This window comes from Phaethon aethereus (genome assembly GCF_964289735.1).
Source record: "Phaethon aethereus genome assembly, chromosome: 14".
NCBI classification, from domain to species: domain Eukaryota; kingdom Metazoa; phylum Chordata; class Aves; order Phaethontiformes; family Phaethontidae; genus Phaethon; species Phaethon aethereus.
The window spans coordinates 7,950,886-7,975,097 of NC_138590.1; the positions used below are offsets into that span (position 1 = coordinate 7,950,886).

General features: G+C 36.4%; 1 protein-coding gene across 2 annotated transcripts in view; it reads left to right on the forward strand.

Annotated features, from left to right (window-relative positions):
- The window catches only part of GABRB2 (gamma-aminobutyric acid type A receptor subunit beta2), a gene marked incomplete at its 3' end in the record, with an annotated part of 167,484 nt that overhangs the window by 74,244 nt on the left and 69,028 nt on the right, over positions 1-24,212 (forward strand). For both annotated transcript variants that reach the window (XM_082006405.1, XM_082006406.1), the window contains exon 5: positions 21,301-21,383. In XM_082006405.1, coding sequence (XP_081862531.1) covers positions 21,301-21,383 — 83 coding nt within the window. The remainder of the gene's footprint in view (positions 1-21,300; positions 21,384-24,212) is intronic.

Sequence of the window (24,212 nt, forward strand, 5' to 3'; positions counted from 1 at the left end):
GGGGCCCTTAACCACCAAACTCTGCTCCAAGGCCAAGGCTTATTGAGCAAGGAGAGGGGAGGGAGAAATGTACCACCACAGTTTGCCAGACTGCGTTATCATCCTCAGCTTCTGAACTGAGAAATCATTGCGTTTTTTCCACCTTCACATGGTACAATGTCATTCTTGAGAACACTTAAAAAATTACAGTAAATGCAAACTATCGAATATACATGACGTCTTTCAACAGGTCACCACTTCTGTGGTGTGATGGGTATTGCTGACAGTGAATGTTGAGTCACAAATGCTGTGAAAATGGTTATAGCTTAGAAGTATGTTTTCATTTACTGACGAGGGTACCTCTCTTGGGACTGTATTTTAAAACCCTGACATTTAAAAATATTTGCTCCAACAATTTATCTTGAAAAGTGAAAGGCATATAAAGGTATATGAACTTTTTATACAAAAAATCTCCTGCTTTTCCCAAAGCCCTGTGCAGGGTTTTAAAGCAACTGGGGGTTATAAACCTAACATTTGTGTCCACTTAGAAAATGTAGAGATAGACCTTAACAAACACTGCAAGACTTAGTTTTACTGTAGAAGGTGTTGCATGCCAGTGCATTGCCTATTTAAAGTGTTTATGGAATATTTACTCAGTACATACTGAAAAATGTTCTGGCACATTCTCTTCAGTGTCAGAATGGAAAAAAAATGAGGGATGAGTAGCTGTTGGGGAAACACTTCGAGATCTCTCTTTCATTTGCATTAACTGAAACTGGTGCGGTGCGGTTAGGACCAAGTGTTCTAGCATTTATCATAACTTTTTAAACCCACTTTAATGTGTTATTTCTGTCAATCCTGAACCTATCCCCATTTGGAGGTCTCTGGGTAAACACTAGAAATGTTAGAGCTAGAAGAAAAAAGTTTTTTATTACAATATTGCCATCCACAAATTCTGTCCACTTTTTTGTTATTTGCTATTTGTGACTTTCTTTGTCATCCCAATTTTTATGGCAGTTGTTACTGGTGAAAATGATAGCAAAAAATAGTTAACAGTAATTGGTCTTTGTCTTGAGTTTGTTTTTTTTTTTAAATCTAAAACCAAGATGTGTGTTTTAGAATAATAGTTTTGTACCTTAACAAAGCCGTATAGCTGATATTGCATAGGAAGAAACACTGCAGCAAAATTCTGAATGCTTCTGCTTACGTGGCAAGGCAACAAAACATTAATTTACCATGATCATAAGGCTTCTCACAATCTACTTTGTAGATATTTTAACCAAAATAATACAAATTTCAGGCAATGAAAGCCACTTGGAAAGAGCGTAGAAATCCCCTGATCTCAGATGACTATAGAAGGTTTCTATGTGGTCACCTGAGGGGGTAAATTATTTTAGAGCTTGCTGATACGCTCTATCCTTTCAGTGAGATATCATCACCTGTGTTTTCATCTTATCAGTCTCTCTCTGGAAGATGGCTCATCTGCTCCATTTCGTTCTGTATGTAAAAAGCAGAGATGACAATCAGCGCACAAGATGTGAAACAAGACAAAGGCAAGGAGGCACATACTGAATATTCATCCCTCTCTCCTTTTATTTTCAATTATACACATTAGAAGCTTATTTCATAATTACATCCCAGACTACATTTTATTCTCAGCTAACAACTGAGAATAAAGCACTGTGCATCTTTAAACATGAGTCTGTGGGCTGTTTCTACAACAAGAGGGTCTCCAAAGCACATATAATTTAAATGTACAAATACTGTGTTATGGTTATCCTGAAATGCCTTTGAATATTGTTTCATAGCATTAGTGTTGTTGGAGAAATGGCATGTACGACAGACAGGAGATGACTTTTGCTGCTGTTGGATTTTTAAAGAGGTAATAGAGAAGCCATAAGAAAGATATGCCATTAGTCATTTTCATATAACTTTGGTATGTCTTCAAGAAAATACATTCTAGACTTGAAATATTTATCTGAAAAAAAATTGTGTAACGGCATTGCTGTGTATTAAACAAACGATGACTGCCCCCCCAACCAACCAGAGTAGTTTATTTCCTTTTGACAGAAGAGATACTGAAGATATAGTCAAGATTAATTACTTTTCATAGCCTTTTGTGTTCAGCTTCTGATACAAGATGTTTTTGTCGTAGAGAAGACACAGTATAATTTCAGGGAAATCATTTGTATGTCATTAAGACTGAAGGATATTGATAAAATGTTGGATGCTGGTGTCTAGGAAGGTGATCTTAGCTTGCAGTTATGTATGTCTTTAATACAAATACATAAAAAACCATGGTTCTGAAGGGTCCCAAAAACTTTTTCAGATACCTATCCTGCAGTATTCAGATGTCCTAAAAATATTTAGTTAGCTTAAACAAACGAACAAAAAAAACCCCAAAACAAAAAAAACCCAACTAGACACCACACCAAAACAAAAACAAACAAAAACCCCAAAACCAAAAAACTGAAAAACTTGAGGAGGCATGAGTACAAGTTACAGTTGCAGAAGAGATGAAAATCCTGTTGTTTGAGAGTATAAAGATCTTTGTATATAAGGATTAGGAAGAAACCTTCCCCCAGCATAGGTGGTTCTGTAGGTACCCATTGATGCTGCACGTAGGGTCCCACTCATGTAAATCAAGAGCAACTGCAGTTTGCTGTTTAAATCACACTTCCTGTCATCGTCTCTGTTCTGCTCCTTCTTTTATTTAACTGTACAAACCCAAAGCTTGTAATGTATTTACATATCATGGCACTCTTCTTGTTTGAACACTTGACATTAACTATTTCCAAAACCATCTAAAAACACGTGTAGAGAAGTCTCAGAATCTGATACTGTGGGGTTATGTTTCTGTGTTAGTATTTTGTTGCCATGAGTACTGAAGGTATTTCTCATGTATTGAACGAGACAGCCTCCTGTTCCATCTGTCTTATCTGGTCACATCTTGTCTGCTTTACCTCATTTAATTTTCTTTAAGTTTCATCTTTTCATTTTATTTCAATTTTTATTTTCATTTACAGCTTTAATTTCAATAGAATCTATATTTGTGATCTATGGGATTGCTAGGAAAACATGCTGTGTCCTGGTCACAGAAATAATGGTAAGATTGAATAACGGCACTGAGCTTGTTAGCAGTGGGAATACTACCCCACAGAATTGAACATGAGAAAAAGGGTATGGAGAGTAATATTTGTTTAATGTGAAGAATTAAAGAAAATATTAAGTGTTACCTCTGTTATTTAGAAAATTATTACTAATTTGTTCAGAGGAATGTATAGATACTAGATCAATATAAGGCAATTAGGAAATACATGACTAATAGATGTAACAGCTGAACTATATAGCTTCACGAAGGGAAAGATAATTATGACAGCCATATGACAGCAAAAAAAGCATTGATAAAGCAGTTTTTCTCATGTAGATTTCTTTTTTATTAAGTTGCATTTGTCAGTGCAATAAGTAGCAAAAACAGCTTTTAGTTTTGTTTTCTAAGTAATGGATCTGTATGTTGCATTTTGTCTTGTGCTCGATATGTTACTGATGGCCAAGCTGATAAGCCTACAGAGTTTGCTGGGCCTGAGCAAATATCTCCGAATCACTACTATATTTTCCCACCCTTGTAAAATGGACTAGGAATGTGGCAAACTTAACATTGTGGCCATGGCAGAAAAACAAAAATATTTATAGAAATAAGGTATCCTCATGCTTTCAAACTTTTTCATTTCTGTTTCAGTTGAGAGAAGGGAGCAGAAAATGAAGGTTCATTTGTGTTCGTGAGTTTTGACAGGGATAAGCAAGTGAAAAGTTTTATTCCTTGCAGTTATTTGTTGTTCAGCAGTTCTTACCAGCCCTGGAAAATATGATCTTCAAAGTGCTTTTAAAAGACATTGGTAGTTCAGGCCTAGTGTGACAAATAATCTTTTGTCCTCCATCCTGAAAATGCGATATCAGTTAAGAGAACAGGGTGTCAGCTCTGCATCAGAGAATTTATCTACTAAAAAAGTTTTTAGTGAAGCCGTTTTGTAGCCAGGAACATGGGAGAGTTTCCATTTAAATAAACAAGTGCCCCTCACTGTTGGCAAAAAGGGTCAATGTTAGCAAAAACATTGCCCAGCTCCGTCTGTGCATTACTTTTGTGTTATTTTCAGTATTGAGTAGTAATGAAAATAAACTGTAATTTTGAGATCTATGGCTGGCAGTGTGAGAGGTTTTCCCCCTGATTTGTAATCGATCAAATGTATTCTTAGCACTGACAAAGTTCTTCTGCTTCCTTGTGTTTGCTTTGAAAATGCATTATCCTCTCTCCTTCTGGCTTTGCTTAACTCTGCTATTCTGCCTCATCACTGTATGCTCATCCGGGCTTTCTGTTCAGCAATTTCCTAATGTAAATTCTGCACAATCTCTAAATCTTTTAGAAAGCCAGTTGTGTTTGTGTGGTCAGTTTTTCATTCAGCTACAGAGGCATCATTTTCCTCTAAAATTTGCAATGTGCTCTATTTTCTTTCCCTCTTCATTGTAAAAAATTCTTGAATTGGGGCAGAGGGAGAAGAGTTGCCTTAGATTAGTAGCATTAGACTGTCATTTTATTTTGATGTCATGCTTCTGCTTACTAACTGCTCCTTCAAAAATGCATCATTTTCATCCAACTCCAGTGGACCATTTTTAGAGTATTGTTTTGGAGCCACTGTGACAGCTTCAGTAAATGGTGAGTTTTAATTTGTTTGTCTAATGAAGATCAGGATCTTGGCTAATGACTACATAGTCATAAGTGATGATACTTTTCCCTCCTACTCCCTCGTTGCTTAGAACATATATTAATCGTGCAGATGGTAGTGGCTTAGTTATGTGATAGTTCACTTTCCATCTCTTCCTCTCATGACATTTATACCATGTAAAGAGGGTGTATTGCCATCTCCTTATTTATGAAGATTTGTGATTCATCACCTGCCTTTTAAATCAAATACTAAGATCTTGTTGCTAAGAGGCAGAATTTGGATGTGTGCTTTCTTCTTTTAAGCACACCTATGCCAAGCTTTTCCTGAAGCCTTCAAGCAAATCACAGTCAGAAGCACTGAATTTTCATCTTCATTCCTACTGGCAACATGTGAAACTTGCAGTGCCTGTTTTATGTGCATAACTATAAGTCCTTCCTTATGCATTCAAAAGACTCGCAGACTTTTCAGTTTGTAACCCAGCCAAAACTTAAGCCAAGATTTACAGGTATTTAAGTTTCACTGCAAACATTTTTTTGAATTGCTAGAATTCAAGTGTGATTTGTATGCGACAGGTGGAAAGTAAATACTTTTACTGCTTTTTAGTGTTTTGCTTTTCTTTCTTACTCATACATTTATGCATTCTTATGGTTCACAAGAAACAACAGGAAAAACAATACAGGCACAACTAATACAGAGAATTCCTTAAAATTTCATTTTTTTCTTTGATGTCATCTGTCTGTCGTGGCCATCATACTCACCAGATTGTCTACTAGTGTTTCTTTCACTGAATAGTATTGCCATTTCTATGTTCAAACATTTCCTGGGTTTGTTCTTCACAAAAGTCTCTGTTTTTATGTATTTTACTCATAATTTAAAGACTCATTTACTTTTAAGTATCTCTGCTGCGTTCTTGATCATTATTTGCAAATATTAGGGCAATTGGGTTTGGTCTTTATGCTTTATTTTGCTCTTCATTCATTTAGGAAAGATCCTGTGTTGCAGCTACAATCAAAGGAAGTTCAGGATTACTCTTAAAAATTTATTTTTGCAAACTGAGAGAAGAGTTCTTTTCCTGTCAATGGGAGTTCTACCTCTGGTGTGTCCTTATCAAGTGTATATATTGTCTGTGGCAGTACAGGAATTAATACCTCTGTACTTGAAGCTGCTTGCAAGGGGAGGGGGGAAGGGGCTAATGAGCTTTTGGGTCGCGAACATACTTGCATGCTTTCAACATCATAAATTTGAGATTGACTGTTGAAAATTCTGAAAAGTACAGCATTTTTGAGCAAGCTGGTTGTCACCTCGGTGCCTCTATCTCTATGAAAAGTGGATTACAACATTAAGCAGACTCCATCTAACTCCTGAAGGCCTGCTTCCTTAGTGCAGTACTGATGTTCATATCATTAGTCTTCTCATTTGTTAGCTTGGAGGAACATCAGGGGAAAAACATATAACCATAAAAGAAAAGTTATTCAACTGCTGTCATTATTTGCTAAATTTCTGGTCTAAGGTTAGGAATGAAATTTTACTAGTCACTAGCTCCAGCTTTAGGTTGAATGAACGTATGTAATGCATGATGGTAGTGATGAATTCTGGTCAGTGCTCGAAATATCCGAAAGTAAGTTTGTATGTGAAATACTGAAATGTTGTGACAATTTAAAAAAAAAACACACCAAAAAACTCCAAACTGATAATTCTCCCTGTGCAACATTTAACTAGATACTTGGGAATATGTATTGTGAAATGAGGAGACTGCCAGGACTGCTGTATACAGAACTATCTTACGCATTCAAGACATGGCAGAGATCACTTTCACATGCCTTTCCATATTTCTCACTTGAGAAACCTGCTTGCCCATAAAAGTGTGGCTGTTTCATTATACAGCATTCTCTCCCACTGTCCCCATATTGTAGGCTGTGTTGAATTGAAGTCCACATCCCTGCTAAGACTTTTCTGTTGAGTTATTCCTGTTAAAAAGCTCTTCAAACATCTTTTCCATAAGTATTATGAGTCATGGAGGGAGTGGTGCAAGCTATGATTATCCTTGTATGTGAAGAAAATCAAAAGGTGTTCTTGCCAGGTGTTCTTGTTCTTACCGTCATTTGGTATCAGATAACAGTGTTGACATGGACATTCATAATGTGAAAAATAACATTTTAAAAAGATGCTCAGTGCTCTTCACAGTAAAGATTCCTCTGATAAACACCAGATTTGACGTAGGGGAACAAACTCAAACTCTTGAGTTTTAAAATTCCTGCTTCAAAAATGTGGATCCTAGGAAATACTTGTTTTGCTGCTGGCATTTCCTTCCTCTAAAATCTATCAAACAGGCTGATTTTGTGAGAAGTCATCCACATTTTGCCAAAGGGCTGCGGCTGGATGGCCATTGTTCCCATGCCTTGTCTCAGGAATGGGTAAGGATGTGTATAACAGGACACGCAGCCACCAAACTAACCGCTACACCACTGGGATGGCTCTGCTGAACCTGCTATGCAAATGGTGCTTTCACCTGTGGGTTTATGCCAGTGTTTTCACTCACCTCAAAATATCTGTGCATTTAATCAAGTAAATGCCTTCCTGATGCTCAGAATTTAATTTACTGAGTTTCAGCATGTGTTGTCCTGTTATTTGTGTATAAAAGACTTTTAAGTAAAGCATGGGAGTGATTTTAGAGATTGTTTAAAAAAAAAAAAAAGAAAAAAAGAAGAAAAAAGATGCACTTTCTACAGCAAAGTGATCACTTTAAAATCATCACTGAATACAGGGAATGACTCTAGGACATGTCTAACATATTTCAGAGAAGCATTTATTTTCTCATCAAATGTATATTTGCTGTGTTCAGGGTAGGACTGATATTTTTCAGCTGACTCTTCATCCACCTCAAATGTGAACTAGTCATAACTTGTTTCTTATAGAAAAGGTGGTCTCATATATAGCTAAGATAACATGAAAAGAATAGGGGGACATGTTTTCTAAATTAAGTTTAAACAAAGAAATCCTTCATATATAGCCTATGTATTGATTCGACTTTCACTGCACATGAAGTTAAAGTGCAGGTTTGGATATACAAAATGTTAAAAATGATACTCACTGTCTCCATAAGTATACGGAAAGCAGAGACCTGATTAAACTCTGATTAGAATCTGTTGAACTCTTCTGATTCTCTTTGAGACTCAACTCATGCAGTATCTGATAACAGTGTCGTGTACTGAATTATCTCAGGTGTTTGGCAGGTCAGAGTCAAGTATCTTTCGAATCGAATAGCTTTATTGACCATAAATGCAAATAACTGTAGAAATTGATGGATCTTATTAGTATTAAAATGGAAAAGAAGGGATCTTAGTAAGATTATTGAAGCTTATCTTGAGTGAATATAAATTTCATTTATTAAAAAACGTATTTTGCAGCAAAATATGGTCATTAGAAGGAAACTCCCTTTTATTTTTTTGCAGTGTTTAGATTAGCGTTCTAGCCCCTGAGACCTAGTTGCTGAGAAGTTGCAAAGGTATTATTTCAGAAACAGGAAAGGACCAACTGAATATCAAAAAGCAACCGCTATGCAGCTTTTCTATTTAGATTTCCGATGTTCATTGTTTATTCAGCTTATCAGGATTTCAGTTGTTCTTGCTGGTATGACACAGCTAGTATGTCAGAAGTTTGGGGGTTTTTTTCCTGTTTCTGTTTGGAACAAAGTTACGAATGTTCTGAAATGAAGATGAGGAAGAGAAAGGTTGTAACTCAACATCCTAATTTTGGCACAGGACAAGATATAGCCCTTGCAAAATGGTATGGATTTCAACAGGGTAGCTGGGGTTGACTTAGATGCCTGTTAATTGTTGTCATTAGTTTGAGTCCTTGTTAAAGGGAAAAAAACCCCTGTATACTTCTCTCATGCATTTGATAAACCCTTAACTAAAGTTGAATTGTTCTGAAATGTAGATACTGATTTGGAAATGTTAAAGGAGAACATAGCTTCCTATTTTCAAAATAATATCACTGCTACTTTAATACTATATTAAAGTAATAAGTGTATTTGGTGTTTAAAATGAACCGGATACGAAGTGGAGGATTGATGGTATAAGCCTAACACGATAGATGAGAAGAGCATTGAGGCCAGGCATGACATCTGGAATGTGATAGGAGGTGGTTTTAAATTCATTGTCAAATGAATTGTTAAATAAAAAAAACAATTCTACTGGTTTAGGTATTGTGTCAGTAGCTCTATCTGTCAGGGAAATAAAAGAGAGTATGATGAGAAATAGCTGCAAAGTGGATTTTCTCCACAGATGTCTACTTATAGATTATCCCAAGTAGGAGAAATATCAATGTTTAGAAATTAATTGTACAGAATAAACTGTTCATGTTTTGTCCAAGTCAGACATACCTTAAAGCATTTATATGAATAAGAAGGGTTCTTTTCCTTTCCCAACTCCCCATTGTAGCATTTTATATATAAAATCAATCATCTGTGTCTTTTTTTTTTTTTTTTTTGTTCTCCCCCACCCCCTCTGCAGGAGCCTTACCTAAAGTCAATTGACGTTAATAGGAATCTGTCATTTGAAACCTGTATGCTGTGAATTAGGCCTAAAAATATCTGCTAAGTCTTTATTCATTGTCCTCAATTAAATACTGTTCACATGGAATAGTTGTTCAGATGGGGTATGTAGCTACGGTGCAAACAGGTGATGTATTAAAGACAGCTTAAACAGCCCGGATCCAGCTGTTAACTGGGGTGAAGAAGCCCCACTGACGCTCTGGACATACAGGGCTCAGTTGAGCGGTAAGTTCTGTAAGTTTATATCCCTAGGGGTTAGTTCTTGGTGTATATGTATAGGATGCTTTACATAACGTGTGTCTCTTTCATCTATGCTTTATAGACAGTACTTAAATACAAAACATGATTAGCAAAAACTGGAATGAATTGTAGCCAATTTTAAGAATTCTGGTAGTCATTTTAAGTGAGCAATGTCTCTTCTATCATTTCAAAATATTGTTCTGGAATGGAAAAATGTATTCTAGTAGAACATATTTTTTCATATTTGCATACCCACTATCTGTATTTTTATTATCTATCTTGTAAGACATGGCATCTTATTTACTCAGTACAGGATTTGATGTCCCGTTTGGCATACATGCACATTTGCTTACATAATTTGGAGAAGTAAATATGAGCACTAAAACATTAATTGATAAATAATATCTATTTTTAAAAATATTAAATAAAAGTCTATTCTAGCAAATATATGATGTGGTATGCTTAATACAACAACAAATCTTCTGAACAGAAAAACATCACTGAAACAAAATAAGGCAGTTCAAAACCAATCAGCAGCATAGTTGCTTGTCCTTTGATAATACTGCCTTCAACGCGCTTACCAGGGCAGTGTCAGCCTTTCTGTAGATCTTGGCAAGCCTGTGAGGAGGAGTGGTTCCTACAAAAAGTTAAAAGCAAGAGAAGTATTTGTAAGTAGTATATGATTAACCACATTGGACTTAAGAATTTGACTGTTGAATCCTAACTGAAGTTGTGCCACTGAAAGAATTCATTCTGCCTTAAAAATTTCTTTAGTCTATCGCTCTGCAGTTTTGCGACGTTCCCATAACTGATGCCTGTAACGCACTTAAAGATACTTAGAGCTACAGGTCTTGCAGATCTGTATTTGTACGAGTAGACTAGTGTGAAGTACTTGCTGTATGGTGCATGACTAACATCAGTATCAAAACTAAATCTTACATAGGTATATTTGTTGGGGGGGGAGGGGGCGAGTTGTCCCTATTTTTGGTATCTAATTTCTCTGAGTGCTTTCAACCCTTTAAATTTCTCCCCATTCTAGGGAAAAACTTTTACTCATGAATGATAAATTCAACACTGTTCAGTAATAGCCTGTCTATGAACTTGACAACTGCTGCAGAAAGAACTGTTCAATCCTTCCCTCAAGGACTTACCTTAATTTCATTAATTACCTTAATTACCTTTTAATTCTATGAGATGTTCCAGGTTGTTATGTATTATGTCAGTTGTACCACTCTAACATCTTGAAATAAGTCCTCAGTACTGCTGTGCCTACACTCTTGAGTGCAGGAGTTAACACAGTTTTGCAAACTGGCCATGGAAACTGGCCAATGATATGTTTGTATGCAGTGTGTATGATGTGCTGACATCAGAGGTGTCAAAAAAAAAAAAAAATCAGTCTAATTATATTTATTACTTTTTTCCAGTCATATGATGGTAACTTTTTGCTATAAAAACTAAAATGTAAAAAAACCTAAGGTAAGATGATAGATTTATTGTTAACATATGAGTTACATGAATTAGTAAATCAAGTAGTGTAAAGAAATTGGATAAAAATCGTGGTAAAAAGATTCTTAGGAATTAAACTATATACATCAGTGCTAGGTATTAATTGGGATCTCATGACATTAATATTTTGGTCAGCTTTTGTTTTCTGTGTTAAATCTATAAATTGACTTAGGTGACACAGCAGTGAAGTATAGATCATCAATTATTGATGATAAAGATTTGTATAAAATCAAGGATAACAAACTAGGTAGTATGCAACACTTCTCAATCACTGAAACCCAATTCTTGTTAGTCTATTTGGCAGGGATTGAAAATAGTATTTAACTGCAAAAAAAAAGGAAAACATAACTTCAGGGAGAAGCCCTACAAGTCAGAAACATGATGCATCAAGGAAGAATGATTAAGGAGCATGTATTATTTATGCTGTCATATATATGTGTGCATGTGAATATGTCTGTGTTGCTTGTCGTTCAGGATTCATATGAACAGAAAATTAAATCAGTAGTAGTTTTGATATGGCTGCTCGGCTGTAAACTTGATTGAATTGCTCTAAAGGTTTCATAGGTATTTTTATTTTCTTCTTTTTAAATCATGCTTTCATATAATTTGAGGCCCACTGTAAATAGCAAGGCACGTACTTCCAAGGGTAATAAAAAATAGGGTACTCTTGTGGTTTAGCCCCATTTAGTTCCCATTTTCCTTTGGGTTGAATTTGAGTCCTGAAGGATGTGGTTTTGAAAATAGCAAATCATAAAGCTTGCAGTCAAAAGCAAGGAGCGAGAGAGAGGAGGGAAACAGGATTCTCATTACAGGTGTAATTTTATTTCTTTCTTTATTTTTATAAACCTTGTACACATCCCCTGGAGATGCTGATCAGGTGAGGACACTCAAACATGCTTGCAATTAGTATTGCATGCATTGACGTTGTAGACTGAGGAGCAGTCTCAGCCTCAATGAACAATGATATCCCTTTACTTTTTGTTTTACCAGTAGTCATCTATGAATTTCTGAGCCCTGCCAAATCTGTCATGGACTTCACAATCTCTCACATGGATGTCACCCTCCCCTTATTGCCACAGGGGGTGAAGCATTACCACCCACTGACTACAAATAATGGTCATTCAGTAAAATTAAAGTGAAATCGTACTTTAGTATCAATGTGTTTGTTTAGGCAATGGTTAATATGTTAGCATAGTAGGTGTGAGGTCTGAGGGCAGTAATTCAGATGCTTTGGAACTTTAAGATCATCTGTGTTATGTGTTTGTATTCTCTCTCTATTGACAGTTGATATTACAGTGATATTTGAAAGGATGATAGCAGGGTGGAATTATGTATTTGGATACCTGTCTCTTACTGTCCCATAAATACCAGAGTGAAACTGAAATGTTTATTTGCAAAGCAAGAGATACTGATATTATGACAATAGTCAATTACAAGGATATTTGATTTACTGTACTGAATGATTCAGTAGATTTAATCAGCTTGTTCAGTAGTAGTACAAGAAGGGGCAGTTTCTCATTCTCTTTTTTGCTTGTTGCGTTGTGTTAAGCTTAGAAGAACCATGAGAGGAGAGAGAAGGTGGGGGCAGCGGAGACTTTAGGTACATCAACATGAAGGTCTTTCTGATATGCTTAGCTCCTGCTTGCACATTCAGCTCTCATCAGAAATAAAAAAAATATATTTTTGATTTTGTATGGCTGTTTGATAGTGGCTGACCTCTCTCAGGTAGAGGATGAAAGAGGTATCTTTCATCCTTACCAGAGGTAAGGAGATCCATTTTGCAAGAGCACTTCAAAGCATGCATTACAGCTGCAGTAGGTGAGGTAACTGTGGGTGGAGTTGCTCAGGGTGAGCTCCCTTGGGACACACCTCTTATTTTGGGGGATTGCTCGGCACGCTCTGTTTTCTCAATCTGAGTATTTGGTGAACGGCAGGTTGTTTTTTTAGACCTATTAAGGGAGAAAGGAGTGGGAGATTTTGTAAATCAGTAAAAGCAGAACATGGTCATAGACAGAGGTGGCCTAGAGTAATGCTATCGGGAAAGTTTACATAAATGGGGCACTACAAGTAGCCTGGATGGTAGTGGTTACTGAAAGGCAACAGTGTTAGCACACAATGCTGTGGCTGCAGATCTGCTCAGAGGAGGACTTTTTCCCTTACCCATTTTCTTTCCGGGTAAGCAAATCACCCACACTTGTTTGTACCAGTCACTTTGACATGCTACTGAAAAAGTTCTCATGCATTTTGGGGAATGTCAGGTTGTCTGTAGACAGAAAGTAGAAGAAATGAAAAGGAAGTGATTAAATACTCCATGCCTAACAGTGGTGAGGCTCTGTTAGAGCAGAGTGAAGAGGAAAGAAGCTATGTGTTTGTGAGCTTTTTTTGCTAGAATGAGAAAGGTGTATAGTAGATTGTTTAAGGGGCGGGGGAAGCATAGAAAGTAAATGGTCTAATTGAAAGCCTACAGTCACACAGAGAGGCAGTGGATTCTTGCATTCCAGTCTGTGTGGATGAAAATTTCTAATCATAATTTAATTAATAAGTAATAATCTGTGTCTATTATTCTACTATGCTTTACACTACTTGTGTTATTCTGGCTGTTAACTGTCTTCCTGTTTGATTGCTTTTAAAGCGTAACTTCTGCTTTAGGACAGGGAGAGGTCTTTTGGTTTTGTGTCAGAATTTTGTGAGGGTTAGAATTTTATGTGTTACTGCTTTGTTGTGAGGGTTCTTGAAAGAAACTTAACAATCTCAGGTCTGTGCTAGAGGGTTTTTACTGACTTTTTTTCCCACCTTTTTGGATCTGAGAGTAATTCTGCTTTTGAAGAAACCACTTAAATTTGTTATTTCTACTGGCATTTCCCCGTGGAAAATGAGGCTTTTTATTGTGACCCACAAAAACTAGAGGAATAGGAGCATTGGGCTCTTATCTTACTTCTTGTGTAAGAATTACTAAATAAGTTGCAATCATAAAACTGAATGTGCCTTTTCTATTGAAGATTGTTTTGACTTTAACATTAATTTCTAACTTGAGTAGAAATTCCTTTTTCCAGAATTGTGAAAATACTTTCCACTCAGATGTCTCCCTGAACAGGCAAGTGATTGGTAATATTCTTGGTGGCATTTTGAAGGATTGAAAAAAGGATTTTGCATGATTGAATCTGTCACAGAAAGTATAGATTAAGAATGCAGTGAAGAAGTGAATGCAGTTTCTGCGTGAGCTCATCCAGAGAACAAGTCCTTCACCAACAGAGGAAGGTGCAGGAGCAGCAGGTTGTGTAAACATGACTGACATCTGCCTTGAAGGGTGTTTCCAAGAGGATTGGTGTCCAGCAGTTGCTGGAGGTCGACTACGGCAGACGTTTCAGGGGTGGGGAGGATAGAGTTACACACTGTTTTCTAAGACCCGCACGATATAACATTCAGACACAGGCTCCCGAGAGAAAGACGACCGTGTTCTTCCAAAGACAAGTTTTGCACTATAGGGTGGTAGTGCTACTGTAGTTCTTATTCTGAAGACATGAAAAGGTAGCCTGTGGGCAAAGTTCATACTATTTTACTTGTGATAATCTGCACTTCCTTTTTTTTGTGCTTTTAGCAGCACTATTATCTGCACAATTTGTACATTGAAGCAGTGCATATTTTGAGGTGAAGATATTCCATTTTTTCCCCAGCTCTTTAATTATTTAATTAAACATTGTATCTCTATCATCCTGGAATAAAAAACGTTAATGTGGTATACGTATACAGTCCAACATTCACTAGAACTAAGCGCCAGTTATTTCAGGCACTGAGAATTAATTAAAAAGCCACAAAATCCATATGTCTCCTTAGAAATATCTAGGTCTCTTCCATAGTTTAAGAGAGTCTGTATTAAATTTAATATAATATCAGAATTGTAAGTTAGCCGTTTTTAAAGAGAATGCGATAAATTTTAATCTTCTTATACTCTCATGTACATAAAGTTGAATTTCTAGCACACCACCCCCAAGAAGGTTGAGAGGAAGGCGTTCCGCATGTTCTGAAATGCATTGTTATACAATTTTCTCTAAGAAATTTATGAATTATAAACTTTTTTCCTGTTGAAGAGGACATAACTGGTTTAAAGATGTTTGGTATATATGATTTATTTGTAGTATGCAACATGTCTTGGGTGGTAGCAATATAAATTTTTAAGAGAAAGAAACTGAAACAATGCAGTTTTTATTTCAATGCTGACATTATCTGAGTGAAACGGACATGCAATTTTCACAACCAGAATAAGGAACATGTTTTGCAAAATATTTGAAAGTAAAACCTTCAGTTTTCCAGTGATAATCATGAAGCAAAAAGACTATGAACTCTGTATAAGTGGAGGAGTTGTACTAGCTCTTTATTCCAAGGTTGGTTGTTACATACTGGGTCACTCGGCCATCGTGGTCATATTGTTCTGTAAGTCCTGTAGTTTTTTAACATTCTCCCTTTCATTTATTTTTATTTATTTTGAAAGGGAGAAGTGAAGTGAATGCTGAAAGACACAGATACATTTCCCAGTGATAAAATAGTAAAACTATGAAGTGCTCCTCTGAGCTCTTCTACCATAGCTGCTGCATTGTGTTATATGGGTGTTATCTGCTAGAGGAGCACCTATTACTTCAGAGAAAGGCTTGAATAACTTCAGTCTAAAGCTGAGATTATTGTACCAGAAGATTTTACTGCAGAATAATGTGTGCTTTTTGCAGGGATTTAAATTATGAACATAATGTCATGGCTGAGTTTTGGACTCAGTGACAGGATAATAGGCAATGCTATCTAATTTAAAGAACAATTTAGAATTACTTGTGGAAAGATATAGCAAAAAATTGTGCATCATTGCATGGAAATCTGCAACAAAATTCTGATTCTTCTGAGTCAGAATTTCTTTACGATGAAATAACAGCCAAGTTCCCCAGTTTTCTGTCACTCTTCCCAGCTGGCATGCAGACGGCACAACAGGCTATCCTTCAGCAAACAAATGCAGACTTTCTTCCCAAGAAAGATCAAAGGCATATATATTTTAGTTTCCTCTTAAAAATCTTTTATGCTTCTTTTACCAGCATTATAAAGAACAACAAAACTTAATAAGATTGAAGTTTCTGTATGTCTTCTGGCTCCCTGTGTTTTATCAGCTACAAAAGTTTTTTTCCTATCTTGTAATACATTTAGAAAATGTTTTAGCATCTTATTGTTCTTATCCTTAACTCGTATTATGGTCGTGTTTTCTAGCTTTAACAAATACACATAGTGCCTTCAGAGAGTACCTAACTATTCAAGGATTGCACACAACAGGAACAAGGGGAAAATATCTACATGTCATTAGATAGCCAGTCCCAAATGGAGTAAGAAAAATGAGCTACTTTGGAACTTTGGTCGGAATACTCATGAAATGTTAGGAGGTGATATTAAAAGACAGCATGTTACAGATTCTGTGTAGCCTGAGCATATAATTTAATCTCAAACTGAGACATCAACATTAATAAAACAATTGCTATTTTTTTATATAAAACTACATTGAGAAAGTCTATATACAGCTTACAGTTGAAAGATTATAGCAATCAGTAGCTGAATGTTCAGATTTCATGACGGACTTGTAGAAATGTCACTGTTTATCTGTTGTTAAAGCCAACTCTTAACCTATGATGATCTAAGGGAAGCTTATCTTTTATGTGAATAAGCATAAAAAGGAAGAATTATTTGAACTCTATAATTAGCAATAAATCTATTTTAATTTAAAAGTAGATATGATACAGAGATGTAGTGTGTTATAGACCATGGTATCCTTGCAAGCTCTTTGGATTGCTGCTGATACTATTAATGGGGAGTCGTAGTCTGCCTTCAGATACACAAATCCAAAACATAATCTCATGCTGCTTTCTACGGGATATATGTACATACATTCAAAGAAAGAATGAACATGTCTATTTTTCTGGGCTTCAGCTCTGACTTTGAATGCAATAGGATCATGATCTGTCAGTGCTACATTTAAGAGAGTGTTACATAGTTCTCATCCTACTGCTCTACTCAGAGGAGCTATCTGAAATTGTCACCTTCTTGCTCCTCATTTTTGTTGTGTCTCTAATCCTGTAATTACAGATCAGGGTTGCTTACTTCCAGGGCAGAGATAAGTTTCTGTTGCTGCTTATTTCCCATAGCTTTGCAGAGCCACTGCAGCTCCAAGAGGGAATTGGATTCTGTCCATCTCCACGTATCATTAGCATTGCTCCCCTGTCTTTCAGTGCTGGGTTTTTTTCCACTAGTGATGTCAGAACTTTTTAAATTGCTATTTTGAATTTCAAATCCCACATGAAGTTGTGGGAAGAGCAAAATCTATGGGATTTTGAAAAACTGTCCCCTACATAGCACTGAAAAATAAGAAATATTTAGCACTACTGTGATAGTATTTGTTAGGGCTATTATTTTCTTCATCACTTAAAGTTTTGAAGGATTATAAAAAAGTTCTTTATGGCCTTCAACTTTGGGCTGTGAAAGGTGCAGTGCCAATTTCCAGCTCTTATTTGAATCATAGAACCTCCCCAAAGGTTTGGAGACAAGGGAAGATATTCAGCTTTCTTGGAAATAATAGTTTATCTAAATTATTTTTATTTATTGACAGCAAACTTTACTTTCCCTGCAAGTTAGTTGTGGTACAGGTTCCTTTACACTGTAGCTATGTTTGTTTTGACACATGAAGTTTTCTTTAGATCTACTTCATAAACATTATTTAGTCTAGTGCTTCAGGGTTGGCTTTTTTTTTTTTGTGCTCCATAATCAACCCATATTCAAAATATAGATCATAAAAGAAGAAACTGAAGACTGGTTTGCATTGTTAAGAATCATAAACTGAAAGGTTTCTCTTTTTTTAACAGCAGCTGACAAGATTAGTGTATGAGACAGTTCTGTAATGTGTTTCTTTTCATGCGGTGTTTCTCTGAAAGCATTGTTGTTCTGTTATCATCCCTAATGACTGTAATGCATTGAGTCACAGTGTTGCTTTTAAAAGCTTCCACTTTTTCATTGTTTGTTCTCAAGGTTACATTATGCAATGTACAATGTTATATTTTGTGTACTAGTCCAGGCTGTATAAAAATGTTTTTAATCCTTTTATGAAAATTGAAATAGCTCTGCTCTGAGGAAGAGGCTTTATGCCTGTTTCAAGTATTCCTAACTGCTATAATGAACTGCTGGTTCTTACTCTGTCTGAAAAGGTATAGGGTATGTCTTGACTTTAAAAGTGTTTTGAAGGGGGTAATTCTTGTATGCTCTTACCTTGGTAATTTGGTTTAGCTATTCACCACGAATTGCAAAACACTAAGAATTATCAAAAGGTAGTTTTGTTGCTTAAATAATTTTGAGGATGAAAGAGAACTTTTTTTGCTTTACCATAAATGTGAGAAAAGTCAGGGTAAAAATATGAGGGAGGTATGAGGAGAGGAAAGGACAGACTTCCTATTTTATTTCAATGCATTTGCATTATGGATAAGAATGAACAAGTGAGTTGAGTTAAATACATTATTCAGAACTCCTGTTTTGGCTTGATTAAAACTCTGCTCTACTGATCTTTTTCATTACTGTGCCACGTGGTTTTTTTCCTTCACTTTATGATGAGGTAAGGGACTGTGTCTTTTAACGATTTGATTATGTTCTCTACAGAGCTTTTACCCTAGCTAGCCTTTGGCCCCTTTGTGGCATTTGTTGCACCCAAAACTCCTACTGAAGGTACGTCAGAATTGCGAATACTCAGCTGTTTATCAGTATGAATAGACACTTCGCTGAGGATAGCACAGAGGTGGTTTTGTCTCTGTGTTGAAGCCCCTGGTCTGCTAGACTCTATTAGGAAGGATGTGTTTAGTGCAGAGAAAGGTATTAGAAAACTTAGTAGTCAGCCAGGTTACTATTTACCATGATTCTTTTGTGCACTTAAACCTTGGCTGTAAATCTATGGTCCTGCCTTTTCCCCTGTGAACTACTGAAATTCTCTAAAACTCATGACTATACATAGATAGGGAAATACTGAGGGTGTTAACAAAACAACAAACTCTCCCACCAAAAAAACACAAGCAAACAAAAAACAGGAGCTGTAATTTTTTTTCTGGTTTCACTCCACCTTTTCTGAATTTTTTGCCAAAATAATGAATCTTGCATTGATATTGGAACAGGGCAATGTCTTTGATTTTCCACCAAATTTTAAAATAAGGAACGAAATATGAACTGCCAAGAGTCTTTTTTAATATATGCTGCTGCTTGCTCCATTTGCATTTGCTATCAACAAACATATTCCTCATCAGTCTGGATTTGTTAAAAGCTGGAAGACTTCCATTGAGGGGATCCAAAGCATTATCTTCCACTGCTTTTGTCCACTCCAGAAACTTCTTCTGAAGCATCTCTGGTGACCCACACTGATTGAAAACAATATTTTCAAAAGCAATTCTGTGAGTACCATGCAGTGATTGAAGAAAGAACTTAGTGCCAAAAGATGTTCCTTTTCTCTGAGACCCCAATACATATGAATGGTCAAAATGTAAAATTAATCTAGAATCTTGTCTAGATTGACAAGAAAGAGGTAAAACTTGCTAAGTGTTTATAGGAATAACTTACGTCTACTTTTGTTCTCATTTCTTTGAAGAAATTTACAGGGATTTTTTTTGTCTGGAAATGACGGTAAAGCATTGTTAGAAAGAACAGTAAGGATACTAATGAAAACATTGTATAGCTTCACCATTTCTTAAGTGCCTTGTGGAAAGGATTGCTGGAGTCAATTTTGAGTGAATTTTGAGCCTCTCCCAGGCAACTGTAGTTTTCTGCTTCTAAGAAACTCTTATTAGGTATTTAAGGAGAAAGAATAAGGTCCTTCAAATGAAAGAGTTCTCTGGCTTGTCAGATCAAAGCCTGTCAAAGAAGTTTCTTCAGCAGTTATTGAACACACTAAATATCTACTATGAAAGGCCAGCAACCCTCATACAGGGGACAGGATTTTAAGAAGAAAACTGTTGGTCACCCAGTCTCTGAACAATAACCTGGAAAGGTGTAGCTGCTGCTCCTGTCAGGTATCTGCGTTTGCTGTAGGCACTTTGTCTATCCACTTTGGTCCCATTTTGGAGGCACACCCACAACATCTTGGATTTTATGATTTGAGCTAAAACATTTGGTGAACCTTCAGCTCGAAGAAAGGTTGTACAGTTGGCTGCTGTGCAATGCTTTCATTTTTCTACTGGTGTGGAAGCAGATTCCCAAATGCAGTTGGCCAGTCAGCTGTACTTAATGCACAGGAGAAAATCCTTGTTTCTCTGAGGAGTCTGTATAAATCACCAAGCTCTAGCAGCTGTAGAAGGGCTCTGATCAGGTAGAGGGGGAGAGAAGAAAGGCTAGAAACTTCTCGGGTTCTGCACTAAATCCACACCTGGCCTTATGTTGCATATGTGCAGGACATACTATCTTGTCTGTTGACAGATTCCAAATTGTAATATTTTTTAATTACTACAGAGTTATATAGCATGCTCTCAAGGGGGAAAAAAAAAGATTAAAAATTTATTTTTGTCTACACATTAAGAAGAATTGACAGGAACACAGTTAATAAAATGCTGCTGAGAATTGTACCTTGATTTGTATTCAGCTCAGTGTCATATTCTTCCATGAGGTTTACCAGCAAAAGATTTATTGATGGTACAGATGTTTCTCTCAACATCTAAAAGACATGCTTGACACATATTGATGTTATTAGGTTTGGTGTAAGCTGGAGGCACAAATATGGTCTAAATGTTTTGTGAAAAGGGTCCTGAAAATGTTTGCTTTCTAATGTAAAGATAAAATAATACTTCATTTGCAAAACACTACTGAACAGAAGAAAGAATTAAGTTTCATGAAGGGACTGGAATATTAACCCAGGATATGAAGTGTGTGTCTTTCTCTGTTCCTCTCTAGATTTCCTGTGCCACCTTTCTTTGAGACTTTCCTTTTTGGCTTGAAGTCCTCAGCTATAAAATGAAAGAAATACTGCTATCCTAATCCATGCTTCATTTTGTCAGCATAAATTGGCTGGTGATTATTAAAGCTTACAGTACCATGATAATGCTGTGTAAGGGGGAAGCTCTCTGCTCACCCACCAGACTGTCATAACCTTCTTAGAGAACAGCATTGGTTACAAGCAACCAGCAGACATGGTATTTCAGTCAAAATTGGCAAGAGCGTCGGTTAGGTAGAAATATATATTCTTCTTTCAACTATGTGCAATCAAGGAAAGATTGGAACAAGACATGTTAACAAGCTCTTCTGCTTCTTTCCTAGAATTACAACAACAGCTGCTTGTATGATGGACCTACGGAGATACCCGCTGGATGAGCAGAACTGCACACTGGAGATTGAGAGCTGTAAGTACTTCTGCAAATCCTACTTATTCTGTGGTCAACTGCTTCAGAGTCTTTATTTCTGTCTTTTTTTTTTTTTAACTTGCTACTAACCTAGTTGTCTTTCTGTCTGACATTCAGATCCTTGTAAACACATGCAAAAAAATAGCTGTCCAGATAGATTAGTAATGTGTGGCACGGGGATTAGCTAAAGTTATTCTGTGTTTTGATGGACAAATTTACGGCTTTAAAAGTCTAATTCAAATGCCTTGTTGGAGTTCATGTGAGGACCACAAGGATTATTATCAGTTTTGTCCTCCTTCACTGTTGAACTGTGTGGCAGCTTGTTTCCGTTTATAAATGATGACAAGAGGTTAGAATTGTCCTTAAAACAGGTGTTTTGTGGGTTTTTTTCTAACCCCTGTGCTGTAGTTACTGCGTTGCATGCATTGCAAGTGTCTGTTATATATACTGATTTAATAGCTGATGTCTTTATCAAACTTTCAATGTAGGTAAAACTTGTGATGTGAAATAAAATTTCAAATCTCTTCACTGAAAAATCTTTAGGGAATCTGAGTACATCAGAGAAAAAACAACTCATGATCACTTTTATAAAGAAAGTATTGTAGGCATGCATTATTTGGCACTCTAATTAAGATCACATCAGCACTTTTGAGATACATATGCTTTTTCAGGCGAACCGTAGGTAATTCAGCTGGGGTGTAATTACTAAGTTGAATGTGGCAAGCAAAATGGAAATTAATGGCATGTTTGAAGATACAGTACAGAAAAGTATGTGTATTTTTAAAGTAGCATAAAAGATTATGTGGGACTTCTGTGTGCACTGAAGTACAAAATGATAGTAGCTTGTGCTACAGTCTAGTAATAACTTGGTACGGCTGCGCTTCTTTCTCCTATTTTAGAAAGCATTTAAGAATATGCTTTAAAGTTGTGTCCGGGTTTCATTCATTTTAGTGTAAATTAAAGGTATGTCAAAATCCTTTCCTGAATTAAACTTGTGACACTGCTGTCTGATATACTTTATATGCATAAAATGAGTCTTTATCATTAAAGTTCACCCTTTTTCTATGCTGAAGCAAGCAGCAAATGTAATGATGGACTTAGCTTTTTTGAGAATGGATAAAAAAACTGTTGGGTTTGGGGTTTTTTTAGTTCCTTATAGAATTTCTTTTGATAGCATTTGACTCAAAATTTCATACCTGGAGCCTTTTACCAGTATAGTAGTCTGATTTTAATGTGAGAGAAAAATACTGGCATAACTTCATTCAGGTTTACAGAGATTTTTGCTGAGAGTGTGGACTGCTATGCTGGTGTTGTCATTGTTGTAGCAAGGACCTGGAATTTTTCTTCTTTCCCATTGTGTAAGGTAGAAAGCTGCAGAGTCAGAGGAAATTCTTTCTCTTTATTTACAGCGTTATTTAAACAGTCAACCAAAGTCTTGTCATCTCTCTGCATTGCTGAGATACCTGAATCTTCTTGGTATTCACAAACTAGATATCCCCTGCCTGTCATGCTTGCAGGACCCACTCTGGGAAATGTCCCAGGAAATACCTCCCAGGTCAGTCCTTACACAAAACTAAAAATTAAATTATGTCCCTGCTTTTCAGTGAGAGCACTTGTTCTCATTCAGACTTAGAATGTGGGACCTCTGGGTTCAAGTTTCCCTTTCATCTGATTTGGAATACAAGTTTGAAGCCAGATCAGTTATCTTTCAAAAAACAATCCTGGAAAACAGGGTATTGAGCTCTCAAAATTGTTGTTCCACTTGGTATGGAGAGCACAGTACTTATTGTATCATAGAAAGGGTAGGAGTTTAATTTACCATAGTGGTTAGGATGTTTGTAGGAGACCTCCTTTGTGGATCTATTAGCTCTGTTGCAGCATCACAAAAGTAAAATGGATTTAAACCAGGATCCTGTATGTACCTAGCCTTTCTTCTATTGCACTTTGATGCTGCTTTAGAACTTACTGCTCCTTATAATATGTCATTTTCTTCAGGTAAAAACCTGAGTCTGTCTAATCTTTATTAATTGCTTCAGACAAAAATGCTGGTAGGTAAGTAGGTAAAGTGAATAAGATTGAAAGCGACTTTCCAAGTCGTTCAATGCAGGTACTCAAGTCATAATCACTTCTTTAAAGTCGTTAAGCTGTATGCTCAAAGTAGCTTGGTTTCTTGCCCTTGTGATCCTGTTGGATGTCTGTTTCACCATTGCTCTCTTCTGATGGTTAGAAATTCTCAAAATTCTACCCGAAGTCTTTTAATGGCTGTGAAGGCATGAAATTATACTCACTGCTTGTGTCAACATCTTTTTTTTTTTTTCAGTTCAATGTCTTTCCCAGCCCTGCTGGGACCTTCATTATACATTTAAAGAACGCAGTCATAGTTTGTCACAGGCTTGGTTTCACGAAACTGAATATGCCAATCTCTTTTAGCTTTCTCATACAAGGGTATGTTAAGAGAAATGCAGAACTAGCTAACACTAGTTCTTCTTTAGGAATGACTAGTACCATAAACAGTATCCCAGATGAAATCTCTATTTCACAGAGGCATTAATCCTGCCCTTTTTCCAAGACCCACCTTTGCCTTTCTTCACAGCTGCGTAACTTTCACAGATAATAGTCTTTCCTGGAACAGTACAGTAAGGTCTTTCCCTTCCTCGCTCATTTTCCAGCAGTGGGTTCCAACTTTTGGTAGAATTTTTTTTTTGCATGGTACTAAGAACACGACTTGGAATTTAATAACACTGTTCACACAAATCAATGTTCTTAGTAGTGCTACAGTCTTCAAAGTTATCCAGTTCTTGCTATATTTGTTCTGATCATTCTTTGTTT